Below are 12,322 nucleotides of genomic sequence, written 5' to 3'. Positions count from 1 at the left end.
TGTCTTTTGTTTAAGCATTGCTTTGCATCAGGAGCTTGAGTGTGTGTGACCCTGTGTGGTGTGGCATGTGTGTGGTGCTATTAAGTGAGTACAGATTTGTTGTGTTGGGACACACAGATAAAGTAATTCATTGTGGATTTCAAAATGGACCCTGAACTGAACTCAGTGTCCCAGAGTTACCCATTCTTCATACCTACGTGCAAAATCCAGGTTTGAGCTACTATTCGTCAGGGTTACAGACCCCCCGCTGATTAGGTAGTCAAAACCCCAGCACTTTCATTATTCCCGCTCTCTCACTCGACACCCGTTACTACTTCAACTTCGGATCTTCAAGGGCTCCTCTCCACCCCCCCCGCCCTCAAGATCTCTTCTGGGCCCAACATGCTGTGGAGAACTGCAAGCTGAATGGGCAGCAGGCCCAAAGAACTTCTCCTCACTGCAGCGACACGAGGCCCTGCCCATCTGAGGAACGTCAAGCAGGTTAGCACTGAGCTGTTATCCTTGCAAAGGAAAGGAGCCACCAGTTTCCTCCTCTGCTGCCTTTCATCAGAGCTGGTACAGCAAGAACAGTATTGTTCAATATGGGAACCCCAACCTTCTCCTGCAACAACCAGCACCCTCTCTTCAAAGACTGGTAACATTGAACTGGGCTTAGATAGCAAAGCATAGCACAGCTAAGCACAGGACTTTAAACTCTGGTTGATGTGGTCAATTTATGTGTTTGTTCACTGTTTTGGTGTTATTGTGACCTGAAGTCAAGTTATTGATAAGTTTGCTTTCCTAGATGGCTAAATTGACGTTGGTGGAATTGTGCTTCACACAGACTCAGGGTCTCAGCATGTTACTAACCATCTTCTATAACCTGGCACACACATTCCTTGAGGCTAGAGCATATCACCTCAACATGTGATATCGGTGACCACCATTGTTTCTTTGTTCTGCCAGGCGCGCGCGCACACACACACACACAGAGGTATATAGTACATGTTAGTGAGAGTGTGTGTTTTCATCTTTGCGTTGAATAAAAGACATTTGAACCTTTGTGCTGTCCATTTAATATTGTACAAGAGTGAATGTTGCCAACCTCTTCACTGTCAAGAACTCCAAAGTCCTTCAACCATTACTAGCTGTTATGGTAAATTTGGTTGTAGATATTAAGTTAATAATTAACTAGAGTTATAAACAGTTGAGTACATTTTTATGAGACCAATTTTGTAAAATTGCTATCTTTTCCCTACTTCATGGGTGGTGCCCAGATGTGATCTATTGCAAATTGGATCAAATTGTTTATTTAGTACAGGGGGTGTCAGACCTGACAACGTGGTGCAAGGATAACAGCCTACTGCTAAATGGAGAGAAGACCAAGGAGATGGTGGTGGATTTCTGCCCACAACACTGCAGGACCTACAACCCTCTCTTTATAGACAGGACACTAGGGGAGAGAGTGAGCAGTTTTAAATACCCCAGAGTACACATTACCGAGGATTTATCATGGACTGTACACACGGACACTGTGGTGAAAAAGGCAAGCCAGCACCTTTATCACCTTAGACAGCTCAGCAGATTCAAGGTCTCCCAACGGATCCTGATTTCCTTCCACACTGCTGCTATACAGAGTATACTGACTGGAGCCATATCTGTCTGGTACAGTAACAGCTCCTGTGGGGACCGACGAGCCCTGCAGAGGGTGGTGAGGACTGCTGAGCGAACCACGGGTACCACACTTACCCCTCTGCATGACTTATACACCACACGCTGTATCAACAGAGCCTGAAGGATTATCAAGGATCCCCATCATCCCTGCAACAAACTGTTTGTGACCCTAAGGTCAGGCAGACGGCTGCACTTTCATAAAACATGCACAGAGAGGATAAGGAACAGTTTTTTCCCTGCGGCAATCAGAGCCCTGAACTCTGCACAAAAAAAAATGTTTTAATTATATTGTATTTATTATATTATATTGTATTTTACTTGCACTGCATTACATTTTTATTTTTACTTAAATTAAGCACAGAAGTACAGTACATGTCACAAAAACATTTCACTGCGCATCCTGTATGAGTATATGACAAATAAAACCTTTGAATCCTTTGAATTCTAGTATTGATAGCTAAATTTAACCTAAATGTCCCTTTTATTGTTGCATAAACACTCCTTAACTGGGCCTTGTGTAATGCAAGGCCCAGAAGTTGCATTTCCAAATTTGATTTTGACTAGTTGCTCTTTACCTTGCTTGGGTTTTTTTAAGTAATTGCTTGTTTCCCTATCACTAGCACACAAACTCTGGCCTTCAGTCTTTCTGTAAACTCAGTCCCTTTCTTGATGCATCCCATTATATCTGATCACGGTTTGCACTGTATTTTTGAACTAAATTACAGTGTTTAATTCTTAGATTTGTGGTTACATTTTCACACTTCACATTATCTGACTATAGCAGCTTTAAGAAGTAGATGCACTTTTCAGTCAGCTGGTGCCCAGTAGTATGTTTCAGCAACTCTTTAACACTTATTCCCCTTTATTTCTTACTTTTATCACTATAACAGTTATCAGTTACCATTAGTCACTATCTACTTACTATGGTTATTTTACACTACACTGTCACCCACTGAGCAAACACATGAATAATTTAATTCAAAAGCCCTTAGTGATTAACTGAATCCCATCCTGTCTTCATTTATTCAGCTTTATTGAATACCATGTTTTGGTCCTCAAACCTTCACTGGTTAGGCTATTGTTCCAGTATTCGATCACCAAAACATAGATTCAGATTCAAAAGATTTTTTTAAGAAACCTGATTTTTTTAAAAAGTTGTGACAATGTGTAAAACCATCAAGAAAACAGAATCACAGTCGATCACAAGCAAGCACAATTGGACATCTATTTTGAGCATAAAAAAGACAGCACAAAACTTGATTCTGTTTCCTCAGGGGACAGTAGGTGCAGACGCTTTAAGTTGTGTACTTTCATTTCAAAGTGTCTAACTTAACATATGAACCTGTTTATAACTAACTTGAACTAAATGAACCTGTTCAGTACATCAGAAACATACACTGAACCTCTCACTCTTCTCCCCAGGTTCCTCTGTGTATCGACTCGTCTAACTTCTCAGTGATTGAGGCTGGATTGAAATGCTGTCAGGGAAAGTGTATAGTCAACAGTATCAGTCTGAAGGAAGGAGAGGAGGAGTTCCTGCTCAGAGCTGCCACTGTGCAGCGTTACGGAGCTGCTGTCGTTGTCATGGCCTTTGATGAGGAGGGGCAGGTGAGGTGGCAAACACACACCAACAACCATACATGTGTGACACAAAATCAAACCCACATCTGCTGACAAGTGTGCTGTCCTCTCAAGGCCACAGATACAGACCGTAAAGTGGAGATCTGCACTCGGGCCTACAGATTGCTGGTCAGCAAAGTGGGATTTGACCCCAATGACATCATCTTTGACCCCAACATCCTCACCATCGGTACAGGCATGGAGGAACACAGTAACTACGCCATCAACTTCATCAGAGCCACCAAAGTTATCAAGGTAATGCACTCGTCAACAGCAAGAAGAATTCATGAAAATTAACCAATCACCAGATTAGTTGCAAATAATAATTATCTAAATAATAATTTCACAATCAAATAATCAAACATGAAATATCTGCTACTGTTCATTGTTCACTGTTTGAGGTCAAATTAATGCCCAACTTGAACCTGAAACCAGCCTCAGTGTCCTTGACTCTTCCCAGATACTCCCTCAGTAATCTCCTGTCTGATACCTGTAACCACCCATTTCATTTATTGAGGTTGTTTGAAGCTCTACACAGTCTGTGAGGAAGCAACCACTGCCTGACAGACTGAACTCAATGCCCAAAACTTCCGTTGTTCAACTTCCTGGCTAGCTTCTTGCCCAAGTTACTGAATACAATCTATGGCAGGAATGCGAATTAATTCATGTACATTTACTTTGCCAAATTAAACTTCTGTACTTTTGGAGGTGTTTTTTCTTTTGTTATATATGACAATAACAACCACTAAATATAGCAGCAGAGCACCAGCATTTCAGACCAAAAAAATGCTCATTTTGTTCACTCGTTAATGTGTGGGGAAAAGAAAGCAGCATCCAAACAGAGATTTCTCACAACACTGAGATCAGACTGAAAATGCATAGTCTGTTTGTAACTAGACAGCCACCATTTTGTGTTTTATTTCAAAATGATGGTTTACCAGAGTCTAATAAATTGAACTAGTGATCACATATGAATCAAGATTCTGTTACTGCATGACGCAACTTGAAAATTTAAGGAACATATTTAAGTGTACTTCTTAGCTATAATATGAGTATTGAATTTGAATTGAATTTGAATTTTGACCCAGCTACCATGTTGAAAATGGCTGCTGGGAGGAAAAGAGGGACTAGCATGCAAATGTGGCCATCTCTGCGAGAAGAGAGCAGAGAAACTTGGATCAGAACTGACACAGGGGAAGTATTACACTGTTCTCTGGCAGTCTTCATATAGCAAATGGCTGCATGTTGCATGTGATTTCCACACACGGTTTTATATGTACCTATTGTTTTCTGAAAAGCTGCTTCAGTCATTGCAGAACACAGCAGTTACAAGAAGACTAGAAAATATGTAAGTTTGAATTGAGTCGCGTGTGTGTGTGTGTGTGTGTGTGTGTGTGTGTGTGTGTGTGTGTGTGTGTGTGTGTGTGTGTGTGTGTGTGTGTGTGTGTGTGTGTGTGTGTGTGTGTGTGTGTGTGTGTGTGTGTGTGTGTGTACAGGAGACATTACCAGGAGCCAGGGTCAGTGGAGGTCTATCCAACCTGTCCTTCTCCTTCAGAGGGATGGAAGCCATCAGAGAAGCTATGCACGGAGCATTTCTCTACCATGCTATCAAGGTTACACTGCCAAACAACTGTCCATCCCCTGGGAGTGGTGCATGCTGTTTTGAATACCACAAATGATACTGCATTCACTTCAGTTGTATTGGAATGGTGGCTCTAAGTCTAAGCAGCAGAAATCTGTGAAAAGTGTTTTTGCATTGGGTGAACTTATACTTTTGATCATGCAGTATATCTGGGATCTTAGATATAATAATTTTCAGTATTTGAGCAGTAAATCTGAGTAAATCACGCTGTGTTTGTACCTCAGGGTGGGATGGATATGGGTATAGTGAATGCTGGGAACCTTCCAGTCTATGATGACATAGATAAACAGCTGCTCCTTCTGTGTGAAAATCTCATCTGGAATAGAGACACTGATGCTACTGAGAAACTACTGGCCTATGCACAGGTACACACACACACGCATACAAATAATATACCAGGTTTCTGTCACTTTAGTTTGGTTAACAAATGTTGACCTCACTATTGTTGTTGACAGAACATTGTAAAAGGAGGGACGAAGGTGGTTCAGACAGATGAGTGGAGAGAGGGAAGTGCGGAGGAAAGGTTGGAGTACGCTCTCATTAAGGTAAGATGTATGATGATTATATTAGGTTTGTGGGAGATTTTTTAACAGTTTCATTTTCAGAACTAATAGCAGAGTGCGCACTTCTGATCGGATCTGATGCTTTCATTTAAAAGGCATTAAATGTTAGTCTGAGGCTGCAGGTAAAACAGACTGACGTAGGCTGATAAAGATTTTAAGTGTGGTGCTGAACTGAAATATGACATATAATTGAAACCTTTTATTGAACAGCCAAATCTGATTCAAATCTGATTCCACTGTCTTCAAAATTCAAATAAACCAAGTAGAGGTTTATTTGTATGGTTTCTACACAGTGCATATCCTGAATGGCAAAGCATCTTCCATCATCACCAGGAGAGCATACAGAACTAATCTGGGCTGATTATTGTTGACAGTGAACCAGTTATTCACCAATACAAAGTTTGAAGCCTTGAATTTTAAAATCTGTGTATGATGTTTTAGTCTGGTTGCAGCAAAAAGTATCATATCACCATAACTGTGCACACAGTGCACCGATGGTGGGAAACACTGACCAGCAGTCAGTGATTTTTTTTTTTTTTTTTGGTTTGACGGCAAGTTTCCTTTAAGAATTTTTTCAATACAGATGTGTCATCTGGGATGAAAAAAATATGGTGCAACTCATGGACAGTGATATCACTGTGTCCTTTCAGATTTTAATGCATCAGAGACATGATTGTGATTTGCTATGTAGCTATACAGGATTGTTCACATGTTGACAGTTAGTGTTTTTTTTTTAATTTTTTTTTTTTAGCTACACTCAAATCTGTTGTTTGAGAAAAAAAAGAAGAAAGAAACAGAAAAAGTGGAAATTATTAGAAACTGCATTGTAAATTTGGTGATTGCAGTGAGCAGGAAGAGACAGAACAACAAAGCCAGAGACTAACCAGACTGTCTCTGTCTCATTATTGACCAGGTGCTCAGGTTTGTTTGTTTTAGATCCACATACAGCCAAAAGTCTCCTACTGCTCAAAAATGCTTCCATAAAAGAGGGGACTTTTAATTATTGATTTTAAAATCCTGTTCTCACCTTATTTTAACTTTGAGCGAACACTGATAAAGAGACAAAAAAACATTACTTATGTATAAAAGCTAATCTAAGCTAAATATATTCCCCTATTAGCAGTTCACCTGTTGTCTGTTTCATGTTTTCATTTCTTGTCTTCTCTCCATTAATGCTTCATCCTATGTTTTTGATGTCAGGGAATTGAGAAGTATGTGGTGGAGGATGTGGAGGAGTGTCGGGCTCAGGTTGACCGTTACACTCGACCCCTTCACATCATCGAGGGCCCCCTGATGAATGGCATGAAGGTGGTTGGAGATCTGTTTGGAGCTGGGAAGATGTTCTTGCCACAGGTAGAATGGAAACTTCCTCTAGATTCTGAGTGCGTGTACCTTTGTTGCTTTATCACTTTGGGTCAGTGAGGCCTGGACAGTGATATAGCTCAAAGTTTGTTTAAGTTTGTCCATGTCCATTTGTGATTTGGTAAATGTTCTCTAATGTCTGTACAGCCTTGGTGCTTATGTAATGTTTTTCTCTACTGGAGAACAGCATTGAATAATTGATTAATGATATGAAGGAAGAAAATGAATGTGATGTGCATCAGTAATGAATTTATAAGCTAGCTGTTTCAATTGTTGACCATCTTGATAATGAAGGATGTTCACCTAGTGAAAACGTGTTCTTGTCATCTTATCAGAATTGTTAGTTGGAGAGAGAATTCTGTCGCTATCTAAAGTGCCTAAACTGCGATTCTGTGATGTTATTCACATGCCAAATGTAACTCATTTGGCTGTATTTTCAGAACTTGCGATCCATGGCAACTTCATGGAGAGGTTCTGTTCTGGTTGTTGTTGTGGTAATGCAACAGTTTCTGTCCCCACTGCAAGGAGGACAAATATTTATATTGACTGTTTGGACACAAGAAGAGCAAAAGTTCCACATTTTTCAACAGCTTTTTAAAAAAATTGTTTTATCAATGATGCAACAAAGTTTAATGACGCATTTATTTCAGTGATCTTGAGAAGGCAAAACAATGAATGTAACCTTGTGCTACTGAAATCTTTACATTACCAGCACTGGGACACAGGTTTTCCATTAGCGTGCTATATACCAAATTAAAATGTCAATCCTGTTGTTTTTTTATTGCATTTCCTCCTTTTTTAGAGCCTTATTTATATTATCAGAGAAGATCAGAGACTTAGATTGTTACCCTTGAATAACAACACTGTTTCCATGGCAACCCGGATGCGAGAGGACGCTGATGTGAATATCACAAATAGCAAAACTGCTTTATCTTCTGAAAAAAGAAAGTCAAGTTGACTCTATAAGCTCTGGGACTGTGCTACAAACTTTGAAGGCTGCACAGTTGGCTCTGTGGACTCACCTGATCAGCTATTAGCCCTGCTGCCTGCTTAGCAGCCAATTTGCCTGTCCTTTTGGCGGCTCGGTCCATGGTTAGAGACAGAGGCTGGCAAATTGGGGGTCTGTTTTGGTCCGCCAATTTTCCGCCTTAGAGGGTACACTTATTTCCACCTCGCCTGCCATCTAAAACCGAGGCGTCAATGTGCCGGCTTCTGCGTGAGAGGGGCGAAGGTGTCAGTAACCTTCACTGTTGTGCGACCCACAGCCGGGGACTTTTAAAACCAAGAAACAGCTGATCACAGCAGTCAGTCCATCATTTCATCCGCGGACATTAAGATGAGCAACTGGACAGCCGTTAAGGTCCAGAAGATGCGACGTCTCCTCGGTCACTGTAGCTGTTTGGTTGTGTTAACTTGTTGTTGTGTTGGCAAGCTAATAATGGTTGCTACTTTCAAATTAAAAGCCCCCCGCTAAGAACCCAGTTCTAAACTCCAGTGGGGTGCAATGTAAAGCTCTTATTTTGAAGACAAATTTGTTGTCATTGTTCACAGCCCAACTTTGAGCTTCACGTCATGTCACATGTTTACACCTACCTCAGAGGCGGCTTTTGGAAAAGGAGGAATATTACTCGGTTTTAGAAAGACAGGCCGGCATATTGCCGCCCTTACCTTGGAGCAAATGTGCCGCCTTTTCTATCTAGAAAGGGCTTCTGAAGGCTCCACAGCTGAACAATTCCCCTCCTACCCATCCATGACATCATCACAGACAAGCAAATGTACTTTGTTTGCCTAACTGAAACATGGCAGAATCAACAGGACCTCTGAACTCTAAATCAAGCCTCTCCCCCCAGGCTATGTTTACATACAGAAGCCCCGCTCCAGGGATGTGGTGTGGTGGGCTGGCAGTCATACATCGAGCCAACATCCTGGTTAAACAACTTCCAGTGCTGACTGTCACTTCATTTGAGTGTGCAGCCTTCTCTCTTGCGGGCATACACAGCTACAGGTTGTCCTCATCTACCTCCCTCCAAAAGCCTCAACCACCTTCCTGTCTGAGCTACTCACCTCCATCTGCTCCATGTCTGCATCTATGCTCCTGCTTGGTTTTGCTGCTTCAACATCACACAGCATGTCAAAGGTCCCACCCATGTGGGGAACTGGTGTGCTCCACTGGAAAAGCTCCCTCCCATCTACAGTGCCTGGACCTTACTGTTTCTGACAACTATATGCTTCTACTATGTCCTTGTCACTGTTCCTGTCCCCGTGCCCAAGCAGTGCTGAGTCGTAACATTACATACAGCAACATCAAGACCGTGAACACTCTGGCCCTGACCAACATCCTGGAAACCCACCTGGCCTCTGATCCCCTCGACACCTCATTGGATGGGCTAGTGGCCCATTATAATGCTGCTATCTCCTTGGGTCCTGACTCCCTTGCCTCTCTTAAAACCCGGACTGTTTCCTTTACCCATTCTGCCCCCTGGTTCACTATTGAACTCCGTACCCTAAATACCATTGGTCGCCACTTGGAGATGCTCTATAAAAGAACTGGCCTCACCGTCCACCATGAAGCCTATAAAGACCACGTTAAGAAGTATTTTTATAAAGAAGCGCTTTACAAGGCCAAAACAGACTACTACACCACCCTCATTGGAGACCAGCAAAAGACCCAGAATGTTATTCTCAACCATTAACCGGTGCTCCTTAGCCCTCTCGATATCCCCTAGCTTTCTGGTGCCCCTGACCTCTGCTTCAGGTTCTTGGACTTCTTCTGGGAAAAGGTGGCTACCATTCACCAGCAACTCCTGGCATCTACCACCACCTTACCATATGCACCTCTGACACCGATAGCTGATCGTCCCACTGTTTGCCTGCACCAGTGCTCTCTCTCCTCCTTCTCTCCTTTGGACTCTTTCTCTGTTGCTAAGTTGGTCTCCCAGGCCAAACCTGCTCTCTGGACCCCGTGCCAATGACTCTGGTGAAGTCTTCACTGCTTGCCCTTTGTCCTCTCATGGTGGACATTATCAACTCGTCTCTAGAATCTGGCATAGTACCGTCCATCTTCAAAACTGCTTCAGTCACCCCCATCCTCAAGAAGACAGGACGGGACCCAGACACAACTACTGGCCGATTTCCAATCTTCCTTTCCTTTCCTAAGCAAAATTCTAGAAAGAGGAGTTGCCACTCAACTCCATCAGCACATGTCCAACCATGAGCCTTATGAACCCCTTCAGTCTGGTTTCAGGGCATGCCATAGCACAGAAACGCCATAGCACATTGCTGCCGATTCTTTGTTTAGTTACTGTTAAGTCTCTTAGTTACTGTTAAGTGCCCTTAGGTACCCTGAAAGACGCTTTGTAAATTAGATGTATTATTATTATTATTATTATTATTAGTAGTAGTAGTAGTAGTAGTAGTAGTAGTATTCCTATATTCCTAGATGCAACCTGTAGAGCTTTTTATGTCTCTTAAAAGGTTTTTACCGCAAATGTAGTTATTTACTATATTTATGTAATTATATCCAAGGAAAGCCCTACCACATAACCAACACTATGCTGAAATCGTGTACATATACTCAGTATTATATCAATCAACAGTAGTGGGCAAGACACCATAAACTTCAAGGGTGCAATGAATGTCAGGACAAATATACTCATTGAATTCTGTGCAGACACAGTATCTCACTTACCATTGTTTAAATTGGATTAAACATTTCTATGCTCACCACTGTATCCCAGAATTTTGAAACAGGAATAAAACCATGTGTCTTTTTCTAGGTGATCAAGTCGGCTCGTGTTATGAAGAAGGCTGTGGGCTACCTGATTCCTTTCATGGAGAAGGAGAGGGAGGAGATGATGGCATTGTCAGCATCAACTGAAGAAGTGGTGAGTCACAACTTAAAGCTGTAGTCTGCTGCTGTTTTTTGTAAATGATCATTATGATCCGACAGTAGAATAAGATGCAGGTCAGCTGTGTAAAAGTCCACTGTTTAAGGGTCAACCCAGTGGCCATAATTTGCAAGAAACCATCGCTTCCGGCTCAATACAACCAATCAGAGCCAAGGGGAGTGTCTGAGAAGTGTCAATCATTCTCATGCATATGTAGGATTCTCCCCAGAAATTTTTAGTATAGTGGCGCACCATCAGCCAGTTGGGGGGGGGACAAACACACAGCTGCAAACATGCAGCGTGCCAAGAGCTCGTTCCTAAAATGGCATAGTAACCGGTAACCGTTACATTCCTACTTAACTATATGGCTGGCCTCAGGAGTGACCCAACATAAGTACTGTTTCTAGGGGTGGGAATCTCTTGGCACCTCATGATTCGATTCCGATTCAGAGGGCCAGAATTTGATTCAAAACCGATTCTCGATGCATCTCAATGCAGCAATTCTTTTATGTACATTTCCATGCATGATTTAAAATAATAATAATAATAATAATAATAATAATAATAATAATAATAATAATAATAATAATAATAATTCAAATTAAATCTGAGTTTGCTAATCACTTCCTACTTTTTTCTCACTGTGTGTCTACTTGGTACTTTCAAAGCAAAGTATTTGTAATGGTCCATACTAGGAATGTTACCGGTGTTACGGTAAAGCATAGTAAAATTCCCGACCGTTTCAGTTTTGACGTGACAGTAGCGGCGCTCAAGGCATTTTTCTGCCTTCAAAGAAACCAAATCTAAAGTCTGGGCATATTCTGGCTAGGGTTAAGAATAAGAATAAGAATGCTCAGGGACAGCTGGTCGAGGATGGCAGCCTTATCTGCAGGAGCTGCGAGAAGAAAGTTGTTGCGAGGAGTGGCAACACATCCAATTTACGCGACTATCACTCAGCTGTTCAGTGCATGCCAGGTAAGTTAACCTTAAGCTCGGGTGCATGATGTATGTATGTCGAGTTTGAATCTTGTTTAATTTGCTGGTGTCACTAATGTAAACTGACCAGATAGTGGTATAACCGAACAAAGCTGATCCGTGATTTGGCACGTTATCTGAACCGCTTATTAACTGTAGATTTCACTTTTAAATATAAGTAATACCAGGAATATATAGTACTTGTGGATTATTTGTAGAATAGACTATACATAAAGAACAATAAAAAATGGTGAATATAACAAGTGTCTAGATAGAGATAAGAGCCAAAATAGAATATTCATAATTCATTTAACAATAATCCTTTTTGTTTTAATCTAAAAAAGTATCCAACCTGTTTCTCACAAAAGTGATATGATCTAAATTGTGAGTTTTGTGATCTGTTGGTTGCACCCTTAGTATTAATTAACAGTGACAGTAATAATTAATAATGACATTTTCTATTCATTATTTTCACAGAGAGGGTCTGCTGGCCAATCGAGTGCTGCTGCCACTACATCTCATTCTGCCTCTGTAACGCAGACATTAAAGGACACGTTTCAAAAACAGGCTGCCCTTGCTTAATGTGATGTTGATGTTTCAGTGTTTTGTTATGGTTTTGG

The 12,322-nt window shown here is 41.4% G+C and overlaps 1 protein-coding gene across 1 annotated transcript in view; it reads left to right on the top strand.

Moving 5' to 3' along the window:
- The window catches only part of mtr (5-methyltetrahydrofolate-homocysteine methyltransferase), a 110,337-nt gene that overhangs the window by 56,684 nt on the left and 41,331 nt on the right, over nucleotides 1-12,322 (top strand). The window contains exons 15-21 of the mRNA XM_037080390.1: nucleotides 3,076-3,261; nucleotides 3,349-3,528; nucleotides 4,770-4,886; nucleotides 5,140-5,280; nucleotides 5,371-5,460; nucleotides 6,679-6,831; nucleotides 10,617-10,724. Of these exons, the coding sequence (XP_036936285.1) occupies nucleotides 3,076-3,261; nucleotides 3,349-3,528; nucleotides 4,770-4,886; nucleotides 5,140-5,280; nucleotides 5,371-5,460; nucleotides 6,679-6,831; nucleotides 10,617-10,724 (975 nt within the window). The remainder of the gene's footprint in view (nucleotides 1-3,075; nucleotides 3,262-3,348; nucleotides 3,529-4,769; nucleotides 4,887-5,139; nucleotides 5,281-5,370; nucleotides 5,461-6,678; nucleotides 6,832-10,616; nucleotides 10,725-12,322) is intronic.

Source organism: Acanthopagrus latus, chromosome 20 (genome assembly GCF_904848185.1).
Source record: "Acanthopagrus latus isolate v.2019 chromosome 20, fAcaLat1.1, whole genome shotgun sequence".
Taxonomy (NCBI): domain Eukaryota; kingdom Metazoa; phylum Chordata; class Actinopteri; order Spariformes; family Sparidae; genus Acanthopagrus; species Acanthopagrus latus.
This window is presented reverse-complemented; position numbering and strand designations above follow the sequence as displayed.